We start from the raw sequence: 12,585 nt of genomic DNA on the forward strand, positions 1-12,585 counted from the left end.
ACTCCTTAACATAACTCCGCATGGCGGCATGCTCTGGCTCAGACAGATTGAAAAGTCGGCCCTTAGGGAATTTACAGCCAGGAATCAAGTTAATAGCACAATCGCAGTCCCTATGAGGAGGAAGGGAGCTGGACTTGGGCTCATCAAATATATCCTGGAAATCCGACAAAAACTCAGGAACTTCAGAAGAGGGGGAAGAGGAAATTGACATCAAAGGAACATCACTATGTATCCCTTGACAACCCTAACTAGTCACAGACATAGATTTCCAATCCAGCACTGGATTATGTACCTGTAACCATGGAAAACCCAGTACAACCACATCATGCAAATTATGCAACACCAGAAAACGACAATCTTCCTGATGTGCTGGAGCCATGCACATGGTCAACTGTGTCCAGTACTGAGGTTTATTATTGGCCAATGGTGTAGCATCAATCCCCCTCAAGGGAATAGGGCTCTGCAAAGGCTGCAAGGAAAAACCACAGCGTCTGGCGATCTCTAGGTCCATTAAGTTCAGGGCAGCACCTGAATCCACAAATGCCATAACAGAAAAGGACGATAATGAGCAAATCAGGGTAACAGACAAGAGAAATTTAGGCTGTACAGTACTAATGGCAACAGACCTAGCGACCCTCTTAGTACGCTTAGGGCAATCAGAAATAGCATGAGCAGAATCACCACAGTAAAAACACAGCCTATTCTGACGTCTGAATTCCTGCCGTTCTGCTCTAGTCAAAATCCTATCACATTGCATAGGCTCAGGACTCTGCTCAGAGGACACCGCCATATGGTGCACCACCTTGCGCTCGCGCAGGCGCCGATCAATCTGAATGGCCAAAGACATTGATTAGTTCAAACCAGCAGGCGTGGGGAACCCCACCATAACATCTTTAAGGGCTTCAGAAAGACCCTTTCTGAAAATTGCTGCCAGGGCATACTCATTCCATTTTGTGAGCACAGACCACTTTCTAAATTTCTGGCAGTATACTTCTGCCGCTTCCTGACCCTGGGGGTCTCCACGCAGCAGAGAAATGACAATCTTCACCTGCTGAATTGGGTCACCAGAGGAACGGGGTCTCAAAGCAAAAAACAATCTGCAGTTATTTTTAAAGTTCAAAAATTTGGATCTATCTCCAAAAAACAAATCAGGAGTAGGAATTCTAGGCTCTAAAACCAGAGTCTGAACAACATAATCTTGGATACTCTGTACCCTTGTAGCGAGTTGATCCACACGAGAGAACACATTCTGAACATCCATGTCAGCACCAGAGTCCTGAACCACCCAGAGATTAAGGGGAAAAAAAAGACAAAACAGACTGCAAAGAAAAAAAATGGCTCAGAACTTTTTTTCCCTTCTTTTGAGATGCATTCAACACATTGCGGGCCAGCTGTACTGTTATGACCTGGTGGTTAAGGAGCAACATGGGACGAGCACTGAGGAGGTGGTATCTGTACTGGCTGCAGTTCCTAATCCTAACACCAACACTAGAAGTAGCCGTGGGATGTTCCTGTCACTCCCTAGACACCTCGTCACAGCCTGAGAACTAACTACCCCTAAAGATGGAAACAGAAAGCTATCTTGCATCAGAGAAAACCCCCAAAGGGAAAGATAGCCCCCCCACAAATATTGACTGTGAGTGGAGAGGGAAATGACATACACAGAAATGAAAACAGATTTTAGCAAAGGAGGCCACTACTAATCTAGATAGACAGAACAGGAAAGGACACTGTGCGGTCAGTATTAAAAACTAAAAGTCCACGCAGAGTTTACAAAAATAATCTCCACACCAACTCACGGTGTGGAGGGCAAATCTGCTTCCCCAGAGCTTCCAGCTAGACTGAATATATCATCCTGACAAGCTGGACAAGAAAAAGACATAACATGAGCTGAGCGATTAAGTCCACAGCAAATGGACAACCAAAAGAACAAGTAAGAACTTATCTTTTGCTGAAATGGACCGGCATAAGAGAAATCCAAGGAAAGATCTGAATCCAACCCAGAAACATTGACAGCTGGCACTGACTGAAGACCACAGCCAGGTTAAATAGCAGAACCAGGAGAAACGATGAGTGAAAGCAGCTGCTAATGCTAAACCCAAGGAGCAGCAGTTCCACTTGAAACCACCAGAGGGAGCCCAAGGGCAGAATTCACAAAAGTGCCATTCACAACCATCGAAGGGAGCCCAAGAACGGAATTCACAACACACACCTGATGAAATGCTGTGATCGAAGACAGCAGCGCTACCACTTATAACCACCGGAGGGAGCCCAAGAGCAGAATTCACAACACCCAGCCACTGCTAGATGAGCCCGCTGGTACATTGACCCAGACCACTACATTCCCCTTGCACTCTACACAGCCTGAATCTGACCCTGCTGAAAGTCTGGTTCCTCTTCCCGCATACTATACCACCTTACATGGGGACAAAGAGGAAGGTGCAGGTGAAAGTGCAGGTTCCTTCATCAGGTGGGGGGGCCCACTCGTTGGCGACGTCACTGGCACAGGGCCCCTCATAGTACGCAAAAGTGTCGCTGCCGGTGGGAGGCGCCCCCGCCGTGCAAACACACCGCCGTACTGTGAGGGGCCCTGTGCCAGTGCCAGTGCCAATGCGAACGAGTGGGACCCCCTGCTTGCTCAGGATCACAGCACTTGCAACGTTGCAATACTTACCTCTAACTGCTCCACCGCCGTGACGTAGTCCACGTTTCCTGGGCCCACTAAAAACTTGAACCAGCCCTAACTCTCACAACTTTAGGCAGATGACCCCCAAATTTTCAATGGCTACCTATTATTATAAGGTAAATTAAGATTGACAAGCTTAGGTAACAAGAATTGATGTTTTTGGCATTAAAATGTGCACTGTAGGTGTTTTCCTGGCCTCCACTCACTGCCGACTATGCTTCCCCATTGACTTGCATTGGGTTTCGTGTTTCGGCCGATCAACGACCCCGACTTTTCAAGAAGATCGGCCGATTTCACTCGACTCGACTTTTGACAAAGTCGGGTTTCGCAAAACCCGACTCGACCCCCAAAAAGTAAAAGTCGCTCAACCTTACTTTCAATTCTATCCTGCGTCCATCAGCTCCCCCCCTCTCATCTCAGTTGCCTCACCACCTGTGAACTTCGCTGAAAAGGAGGATTTGTGGGTTATGACCCGTGCTGCAAGCACATCCAAAACCAGACCAATTGTATAGCTGAACCACTGTTCAACTATACAATTGGTCTGGTTTTGGATGTGCTGGCAGCACTGATCATAACCAACAAATCCTCTTTTTCAGCAATTTAACTACGGTCGCATGCCGACCGGTGGATCTGCGGCAGCTGGCAATATATGCTTGTGAATATTCTACATCAGGTGAGCAGGTAATTTTACAGGTAAATCCTCTATAAATTGTGAGATAAGACACTATTTGCGCTTCTCTCCTACAAGTTATTTCACCTGTGAACTTGGCACACTAACGTCTTACCTCATTCCAAACTTTACCAGTCTTCATCACAAGCCTAACCCACATCTTCAACCTGTCACTAACAACTGGTGTCTTCCATCCTGATTTAAACATACCTTGATCACACCCATCCTCAAAAAGCCTACCCTTGACCCATCCTCTGTGTCTATCGCCCCCTATCATTTCTCCCCTTTGCCTTCAAACTACAGGAACAACATATCCATTTTGAATTGTCCTCCCACCTCTTCTTTTGCTCCCATTTTGACCGCTTACAATTTGGCATCAGAAAGCACCATTCCACTGAAACTGCCCTCACGAAAGTCACCAACCACCTACTAACCGCCAAATGAAAGCGACGAGTTTGTCCTCCTTCTTCTCCTGGACCTGGCATCTGTCTTTGACACAGTGGAACAGTTCCTCTTACTACAGACGTTCTGATCTGTTGACATTATAGACTTGGCCCTTTGTTGGATCTCCTCATACCTAACAGAGAGGACATTCAGTGTCTCCCACTCACAAACCACCTCATCTTGCCCCCTACATGTCGGTGTCCACCAAGGTTCAGCTGTAGGACTGGAAACTATGCTTAGAGTGCTCAAGCATGTGTTCCCTCCTGTTGTGAATTCTGCTCTTGGGTTCCCTCCGGTGGTTGTTGGTGGTAATGCAGTTGTCCCTGGGTTGCAATCCTGGGCAGGTGTCTCTGATGATTGCAGCTCTGACTGGGCTATTTAGGTTTGCAGGATTCATTAGTCATTGCCAGTTGTCCATTGTTCTTGGAGGTTTTGCATCTCTGTCTGGTTCCTTCTGCCCTGCTGCCAAAATCAGCAAAGATAAGTGTCTGGTTTTGTTTCTGCAGCACACATGCAGTGTGCTTTACAATTCAGTGCTATTCATTGTTTTTCTTAGTTCAGCTTTGACTGTGTTTGGATTTATTCAGTCAAGTTGGATTCTCAGGAGATGCAGATATACACTCCATGTCTTTAGTTAGATGGTGGAATTTTTGTATTATCTGCTGTGGATATTTTTAGGATTTTAATACTGACCGCTTAGTATTCTGTCCTATTCTTTTCTATTTAGCTAGAGTGGCCTCTTTTGCTAAATCCTGTTTTCTGCCTGTGTGTGTCCTTCCTCTTATACTCACAGTCAATATTTGTGGGGGCTGCCTATCCTTTGGGGTTCTGCTCTGAGGCAAGATAGAATTCCATTTTCCATCTATAAGGGTATTTAGTCATCCGGCTGTGTCGAGGTGTCTAGGACGTGTTAGGTACACCCCACGGCTACTTCTAGTTGCGGTGTCAGTTTAGGGATTGCGGTCAGTATAGGTTCCACCTACTCCAGAGAAAGTCCATACGGCTCCAAGGTCACCAGATCATAACACCCTCCCTCATAAAGGGACCGCCCACGTCAACCTAAGGTATTCCTAGCCTATAGCTGGGCGACACCATCTATTTAAGGCCTCTCCTCCAATATGGAAGTGCCTGAGCTACATTGTTAGTTTGTCTTGCATGCTTTCTAGTTATCAGGTTCCCCAAATCCGCCTGTCACCTTTTCTACCCTGTACCCATCTGTTCTTACCTTTCTGTGCCTGTGTGCTCGTACCTGTCTGTGCTCTTGTGTCCATCAGCCAGTCCGGATCGCACCTGCCATGCCCATCTGTCTCACACCTGGTCCAGCCTGCACCTGCCAATGCTTTTCTGTTCCTCAGCCGGTCCCATCTGCACCCGTGGTTCCAGATTCCCTACAGTGCCTGCCTGCATTTTCATCCCTCCTTCGGGTCGTAGCAGCTAACCTACAGAAGTTGCCACCTTCTGTAGGTTAGCCATGGAGTAGCACCTGGTACCGCCTCTTTGTCCCTCCTTGGGTCGCAGTTTTCGCCTGCTGCCAATTGTGCAAGTAGGGATATGGTAGGCCACCTAGTTACGCCCCTTCCAGGCTTTCAGAGGGATACGGAACAGTGATTCCACCATCTTGCCTTTTACAGTCTCCCATCTGCTGGGTTGGCTGTAGTAGAAGAGGTGTCGGTCCCCGCTATACTAGTTCTACTCTATTGCAATTGATGCCACTTTGTTGGAGTCTGCCACTAATTTTTGTAAATGTGTAGACTCCTGGTTGGGTCTCCTTGATGCTTGTTGCCTGTAGCAGTAGGCCTCCAAGACTGTCAGGCCTCCACTTCCTTGGAGTCAACTACCCGTGTTTCTATCCTTAGTCCTTAGATTTTTCTGACAATAGTAGTCTACAAAATTTCTATGACATTTGTGCCACCTGAGTATGGCAGAGTATGAAAGCAGGTTGAGCTGTTGCATGTGGTATCAGTGCTCCCAGCACAGGGGGCCTACACCGATCCCTCAGCCACCTTGTCTTACTCTGACGTTCAATTGAAAGCTGTAAATGCTGTCTCAGACCCCGATACCTCATGCCTGGCTGATTGCTACAGTGCCATGCTACAACGTGTACTGTGGGTGAATTGAGGCTACTTTCCTGATGTCTGACCCTCATTTGATGTGTTTTGGCAGCATTTGGGGCCTTTATAAGGTGTTGTGCATGCGTTTGTTTTTGCCTCCCATTGAGATGAATGGCGTTCGGTTATACAGTAGGGCAAAAAAGTATTTAGTCAGTCAGCAATAGTGCAAGTTCCACCACTTAAAAAGATGAGAGGCGTCTGTAATTTACATCATAGGTAGACCTCAACTATGGGAGACAAACTGAGAAAAAAAAATACAGAAAATCACATTGTCTGTTTTTTTATCATTTTATTTGCATTTTAGAAACAAAATTTCATCTCAATACTTTGTAATATACCCTTTGTTGGCAATGACAGAGGTCAAACGTTTTCTGTAAGTCTTCACAAGGTTGCCACACACTGTTGTTGGTATGTTGGCCCATTCCTCCATGCAGATCTCCTCTAGAGCAGTGATGTTTTGGGTTTTTCGCTAGGCAACACGGACTTTCAACTCCCTCCAAAGGTTTTCTATAGGGTTGAGATCTGGAGACTGGCTAGGCCACTCCAGGACCTTGAAATGCTTCTTACGAAGCCACTCCTTCGTTGCCCTGGCGGTGTGCTTTGGATCATTGTCATGTTGAAAGACCCAGCCACGTTTCATCTTCAATGCCCTTGCTGATGGAAGGAGGTTTGCACTCAAAATCTCACGATACATGGCCCCATTCATTCTTTCATGTACCCGGATCAGTCGTCCTGGCCCCTTTGCAGAGAAACAGCCCCAAAGCATGATGTTTCCACCACCATGCTTTACAGTAGGTATGGTGTTTGATGGATGCAACTCAGTATTCTTTTTCCTCCAAACACGACAAGTTGTGTTTCTACCAAACCGTTCCAGTTTGGTTTCATCAGACCATAGGACATTCTCCCAAAACTCCTCTGGATCATCCAAATGCTCTCTAGCAAACTTCAGACGGGCCAGGACATGTACTGGCTTAAGCAGTGGGACACGTCTGGCACTGCAGGATCTGAGTCCATGGTGGCGTAGTGTGTTACTTATGGTAGGCCTTGTTACATTGGTCCCAGCTCTCTGCAGTTCATTCACTAGGTCCCCCCGCGTGGTTCTGGGATTTTTGCTCACCGTTCTTGTGATCATTCTGACCCCACGGGGTGGGATTTTGCGTAGAGCCCCAGATCGAGGGAGATTATCAGTGGTCTTGTATGTCTTCCATTTTCTAATTATTGCTCCCACTGTTGATTTCTTCACTCCAAGCTGGTTGGCTATTGCAGATTCAGTCTTCCCAGCCTGGTGCAGGGCTACAATTTTGTTTCTGGTGTCCTTTGACAGCTCTTTGGTCTTCACCATAGTGGAGTTTGGAGTCAGACTGTTTGAGGGTGTGCACAGGTGTCTTTTTATACTGATAACAAGTTTAAACAGGTGCCATTACTACAGGTAATGAGTGGAGGAAAGAGGAGACTCTTAAAGAAGAAGTTACAGGTCTGTGAGAGCCAGAAATCTTGATTGTTTGTTTCTGACCAAATACTTATTTTCCACCATAAAATGCAAATAAAATGATAAAAAAACAGACAATGTGATTTTCTGTATTTTTTTTTCTCAGTTTGTCTCCTATAGTTGAGGTCTACCTATGATGTAAATTACAGACGCCTCTCATCTTTTTAAGTGGTGGAACTTGCACTATTGCTGACTGACTAAATACTTTTTTTGCCCCACTGTATTCTGCAAATATTTGATAATTTAATCGGCGTATATTGCAAATTCGGTGATCATAATCTGAACTGAACACTGAAATATTTGCTCATCTCTAGTTTTGAGTTGTGCCATATTATATAGAAAACAAAGAGGGAAAGGAAAAAAGACAGAAAGATTAAGGGAGGAAGTATAGATGTTACATAGTAATGTCTACCGATCAGCATGCAAAACAAGCAGATTCCAATGCAAGTCCCTATCTGAGGGTTGTCAAACTTTCAGTCTTTAGGTTCCTATGAAGGGAAATCACGGAATATATAGCGAGTAAAGTAATACAGCCGGATATTACACTAAAATAATATGACTTTAACTTATATACCGTTCTAAGGTGTGAACAGAGACATTCTCTATAGTGGGAGAATGGCAACTAAAACTCTATTTAGCTATATCTAATTACATTCTTAAAGAAATAAGCAACGTATATACTCGAGTATAAGCCGAGATTTTTCAGCCAATTTTTTTAGGCTGAAAGTGCACCTCTCGGTTTATACTCGAGTCATTGTCCCAGGGGGTTGGTGGGGGGAAAGGGGGCAGCAGCTGTCACATCATACTCACCTTCTCCCGGCACGGTCTCTGCACGTCCCTGGTTCTCCGATGGTCTCCAGGCGCCGGCAGCTCATCCTGTGTTCAGCGGTCACGTGGTACTGCTCATTAAAGTAATGAATATGGACGTGACTCCACTCCCATAGGGGTGGAGCGCATATTCATTACTTTAATGAGCGGTACCAGTGACTGCTGAATATAGGAACAAGCTGCCGGCGTCCAGAGACCATCGGAGAACCAGGGACGTGTAAACCACGCAAGAAGGGTGAGTGTTAAGGGGGAGAGTGAGCCATGTGATATTCACCTGTCCCTGTTCCACCGCCGCGCTGTGTCTTCCGCGTGCTCTGGCTGAGACGTTCAGGTCAGAGGGCGCGATGACGTCTTTAGTCTGCCTGAACAGTCACTGCAGAGACCCAGAAGACAGAGCGGCACGTGGCGGTGGAACGGGGACAGGTGAATATCGCAAGTGCCGGTGTCCCTGCCTGCTCAGGACAAGAGGTGAGTATGTAATTTTTTTTTTTTCAATCGCAGCAGCAGCATATGGGGCATAATATTCTATTATGCATCTTATGGGGCCATAATCAACCTTTATGCAGCATTACATGGGGCACATTTTCTATGGAGCATCTTATGGGGCCATAATCAACCTTTATGCAGCATTGTATGGAGTAAAGGTTTCTATGGAGCATCTTATGGGGCCATAATCAACCTTTGTGCAGCATTATATGGGGGTAAATGTTTCTATGGAGCATCTTATGGGGCCATAATCAACCTTTGTGCAGCATTCTATGGGGCATATGTTTCTATGGAGCACCCTATGGGGCCATAATCAACCTTTATGCAGCATGGGGCAAATGTTTCTAAGGGGCAAAAACACTTAACCTACTGATGTCTCAATTAATTTTACTTTTATTGGTATCTATTTTTATTTTGAAATTTACCAGTAGCTGCTGCATTTCCCACCCTAGGCTTATACTCGAGTCATTAAGTTTTCCCAGTTTTTTGTGGCAAAATTAGGGGTCTCGGCTTATAATCAGGTCGGCTTATACTCGAGTATATACGGTAATCATCTGCAAACTGTCTCTCTCATCAGGGAAGACAAGATTAATTTCAGGAGCTCATATGATTGGCAGGCTCCTTATCCAGTCTAGGTGCATTGTCATTAAGTGTTTGTTTATGAGCATTATGATGGCCCACACCTTATATGACATCATCCTGTAATCTCTGTACCTGGTCAGTAAGCTGTGACATGGAATGCGAGTCCCGACACCGCTGGAAAAGAGCCATAACGGAACGCAAGAATGAGTGTTTTTATTTTAAAAAGGCCAAACATGAGGAATGACAAAGGGTTATCCTAGTAGTGAATAATCCCTTTAAGAAAATACAATTTTTGGTTAAAATATTTCCAACATTCTGAACATGAAAAAAGCTTCCCCTCTGTGTGAAGTTTATTAAAAGTTGATTTCCGTGTAAAACATTTCCCACAATAAGAATATGAAAAAGCCTTCTCCCCTGTGTGAATTCTTTGGTGACTAAGAAGAGAAGATTTCTTCACAAAACGTTTCTCACATTCTGAACAGTAAAAAGGCTTCTACACTGTGTGGCTTCTCTTGTGCTTATCAAGGTCCGCTTTGCGTTTAAAACATTTCCCACATTCTGAACATGAAAAAGGCTTCTTCCCTGTGTGAATTCTTTGGTGGTTATTAAGAGACGATTTATGGTTAAAACACTTCCCACATTCTGAACATGAAAAAGGCTTCTCCCCTGTGTGAGTTCTCTTATGTTTATTAAGATTTGATTTCTCAACAAAACATTTCCCACATTCTGAACATGAAAAAGGCTTCTCCCCTGTGTGTGTTCTATGGTGGCTATCAAGATGCGCTTTCCTTTTAAAACATTTCCCACATTCTGAACATGAAAAAGGCTTCTCCCCTGTGTGAACTCTTTGGTGCTTATAAAGAGCTGAATTATGGTGAAAACATTTCCCACATTCTGAACATGAAAATAGCTTCTCCCCCTCCCCTGTATGAGTTATCTGATGTTTGATAAACTTTGATTTTTCTGAAAAACATTTCCCACATTCTGAACATGAAAAAGGCTTCTCCCCTGTGTGTGTTCTCTGGTGGCTATCAAGATGCCCTTTCCTGTTAAAACATTTCCCACATTCTAAACATGAAAAAGGCTTCTCCCCTGTGTGAACTCCCTGGTGCTTAAAAAGAGCTGATTTATAGGTAAAACATTTCCCACATTCTGAACATAAAAAAGGCTTCTCCCCTGTATGAGTTCTTTGATGAGTAAAAAGAGTTGATTTAACTCGAAAACATTTCCCACATTCTGAACATGAAAATGGCTTCTCCCCTGTGTGAACTCTCTGGTGCTTAAAAAGAGCTGATTTATGGATAAAACATTTACCACATTCTGAACATAAAAAAGGCTTCTCCCCTGTATGAGTTCTTTGATGAGTAAAAAGAGTTGATTTATCTTGAAAACATTTCCCACATTCTGAACATGGAAAAGGCTTCTCCCCTGTGTGAACTCTCTGGTGGCTATCAAGACGCGATTTCCAGTAAAAACATTTTCCACATTCTGAACATAAAAATGGCTTCTCTCCTGTGTGAATTCTCTGGTGGATAGCAAGACGCGATTTCCAGTAAAAACATTTCCCACATTCTGAACATAAAAATGGCTTCTCCACTGTGTGAGTTCTCTGGTGACTAATAAGATCTGATTTCTGGTTAAAAACTTTTCCACACTTGGAACAAGAAAATCTATTCTTTGCTGTGTGAATTGTTTGATGTTTAAGAACAGACTTTTCGAGGGGAAAACCATTTCCACATTCTGAACGTGAAAATGGCTTCTTTGCTTCTGGAGCAGTTAGTTTTTTAATGCTTATTTTATGACTTTGATTTTCTTTAGTAGCTGGTAATAAATCAGAAGACAGGACCTGTTTCAAAGGATCAGATGATAGAACTTTGCTGTGAATGGATGATGTTATATCTGAAGTAATGGCATTCACTTCAATTGCATCCTGTGGGATCTCAAGATCATCTGATTTAAAAATTGAAGGTGTCAGCTGTCCCTCTAATCTGGTAAAGTCATCTGCAAAGAATAAAATGAGTTATTATTTTTTAATAAAACATCCTTCAATTTTATATTTTTCAACATTTCTACTTAAGCTGTCCGTAAAAATTATAAGTTATGTAAAAATATTTAATTATTCACCAAGACAATAAAAGTTCACAGTATAATAGAAAACCTCATAAAATGAACCAGTATAGTGCGGTGTTCAACTGTTTTTTCATTCTGCCTCCTAAAAATGGAAGAAGCAGCAACCAATGTATGAGGCCAAAAAAAATACCAATAAAAAGCTCTACTCATCCGCTCAGGTCCATCACCCGTCAATGGAAAACACAGCACCCACTACATTGTGTTGGCAAAATATTCCAGCAAAATCTGCATTCAAATAGCTAAATGTTGCTCCTTCCCTTCTTAATCCTGCGATGTACCCAGACAGTAGTGTACCACCATATATAGGGGATTGCCGGATTTAAGAGAAGTTGGAAAATAATTGGTAAGGTCCACACTCACATAAGTCAGGCAGGTCAATCCCACCACAATCAAACTATCATACAGAATAAACCTGCAAAAAAGACATGGAATAGAAAAATATGTTACATCCCAAAAACAACGTATGTATGAGGGTAGAGCTCCAACAGTAAACCGTAGTTGTACTATTTTATGGTGGACCATTGAAGCCACTATGAGTCCTGAGCAGAAGAGTAGAGAAAGTATTAGTGCTCCCCATTTCAGGAGATATTGTGCAGTAATCTGAATTCCACAGGATTGAAAACATAATGGAATTTATGATGTGGAGTGATTCAATGAAACCAGGACTCGAGCCATGCCAACACATCCGCAGGCATGAATAAATGAATATTATAGCCATCAGTAACGCACAGCTTAGGCATATATCATGGCACATGTGTAGTGTTTTTTGTGTAGTCTATCACAATCCTCCTTAACGTTAGTTGAAATGAAATTCAAAAGTCAGGATAAAGGGAAACTCTGTTGTTTTTATACAGAAATTCACACTTGGCCTTACTGCACAGTTAATTTTGTTGCTCATAAAAGTGAAGTTTGGTAAGAAAGACTGGACCTGGTCTTGAAGGGACCATATGAGCACATTCAGCAGCAAAGAACGGAGAGAAGGTAGATTCATCCAATAAGATATCAGGGATCTAGCAAGCCAACAGCATCATTACCCTCCGCTTTCTCTTAGAGGCCCATCATAATATATTTCTTCAAGTGATTTTCTAATTGTCAGCACATTCTACGTACACTGTCATTTGGCTTTGTAGTTTAGATATCTGGACAGGTGAGGATCAGC

General features: G+C 43.7%; 1 protein-coding gene across 1 annotated transcript in view; it reads right to left on the reverse strand.

The window, feature by feature from the left end:
* Positions 1-9,493: 9,493 nt before the first annotated feature.
* LOC143765025 (uncharacterized) overlaps positions 9,494-12,585 on the reverse strand; it is a 37,345-nt gene continuing 34,253 nt past the window's right edge. The window contains exon 7 of the mRNA XM_077251254.1: positions 9,494-11,297. Coding sequence (XP_077107369.1) covers positions 9,790-11,297 — 1,508 coding nt within the window. The 3' untranslated portion in view covers positions 9,494-9,789. The remainder of the gene's footprint in view (positions 11,298-12,585) is intronic.

The sequence above is a fragment of the Ranitomeya variabilis genome, chromosome 4 (assembly GCF_051348905.1).
Source record: "Ranitomeya variabilis isolate aRanVar5 chromosome 4, aRanVar5.hap1, whole genome shotgun sequence".
Classification (NCBI taxonomy): Eukaryota; Metazoa; Chordata; class Amphibia; order Anura; family Dendrobatidae; genus Ranitomeya; species Ranitomeya variabilis.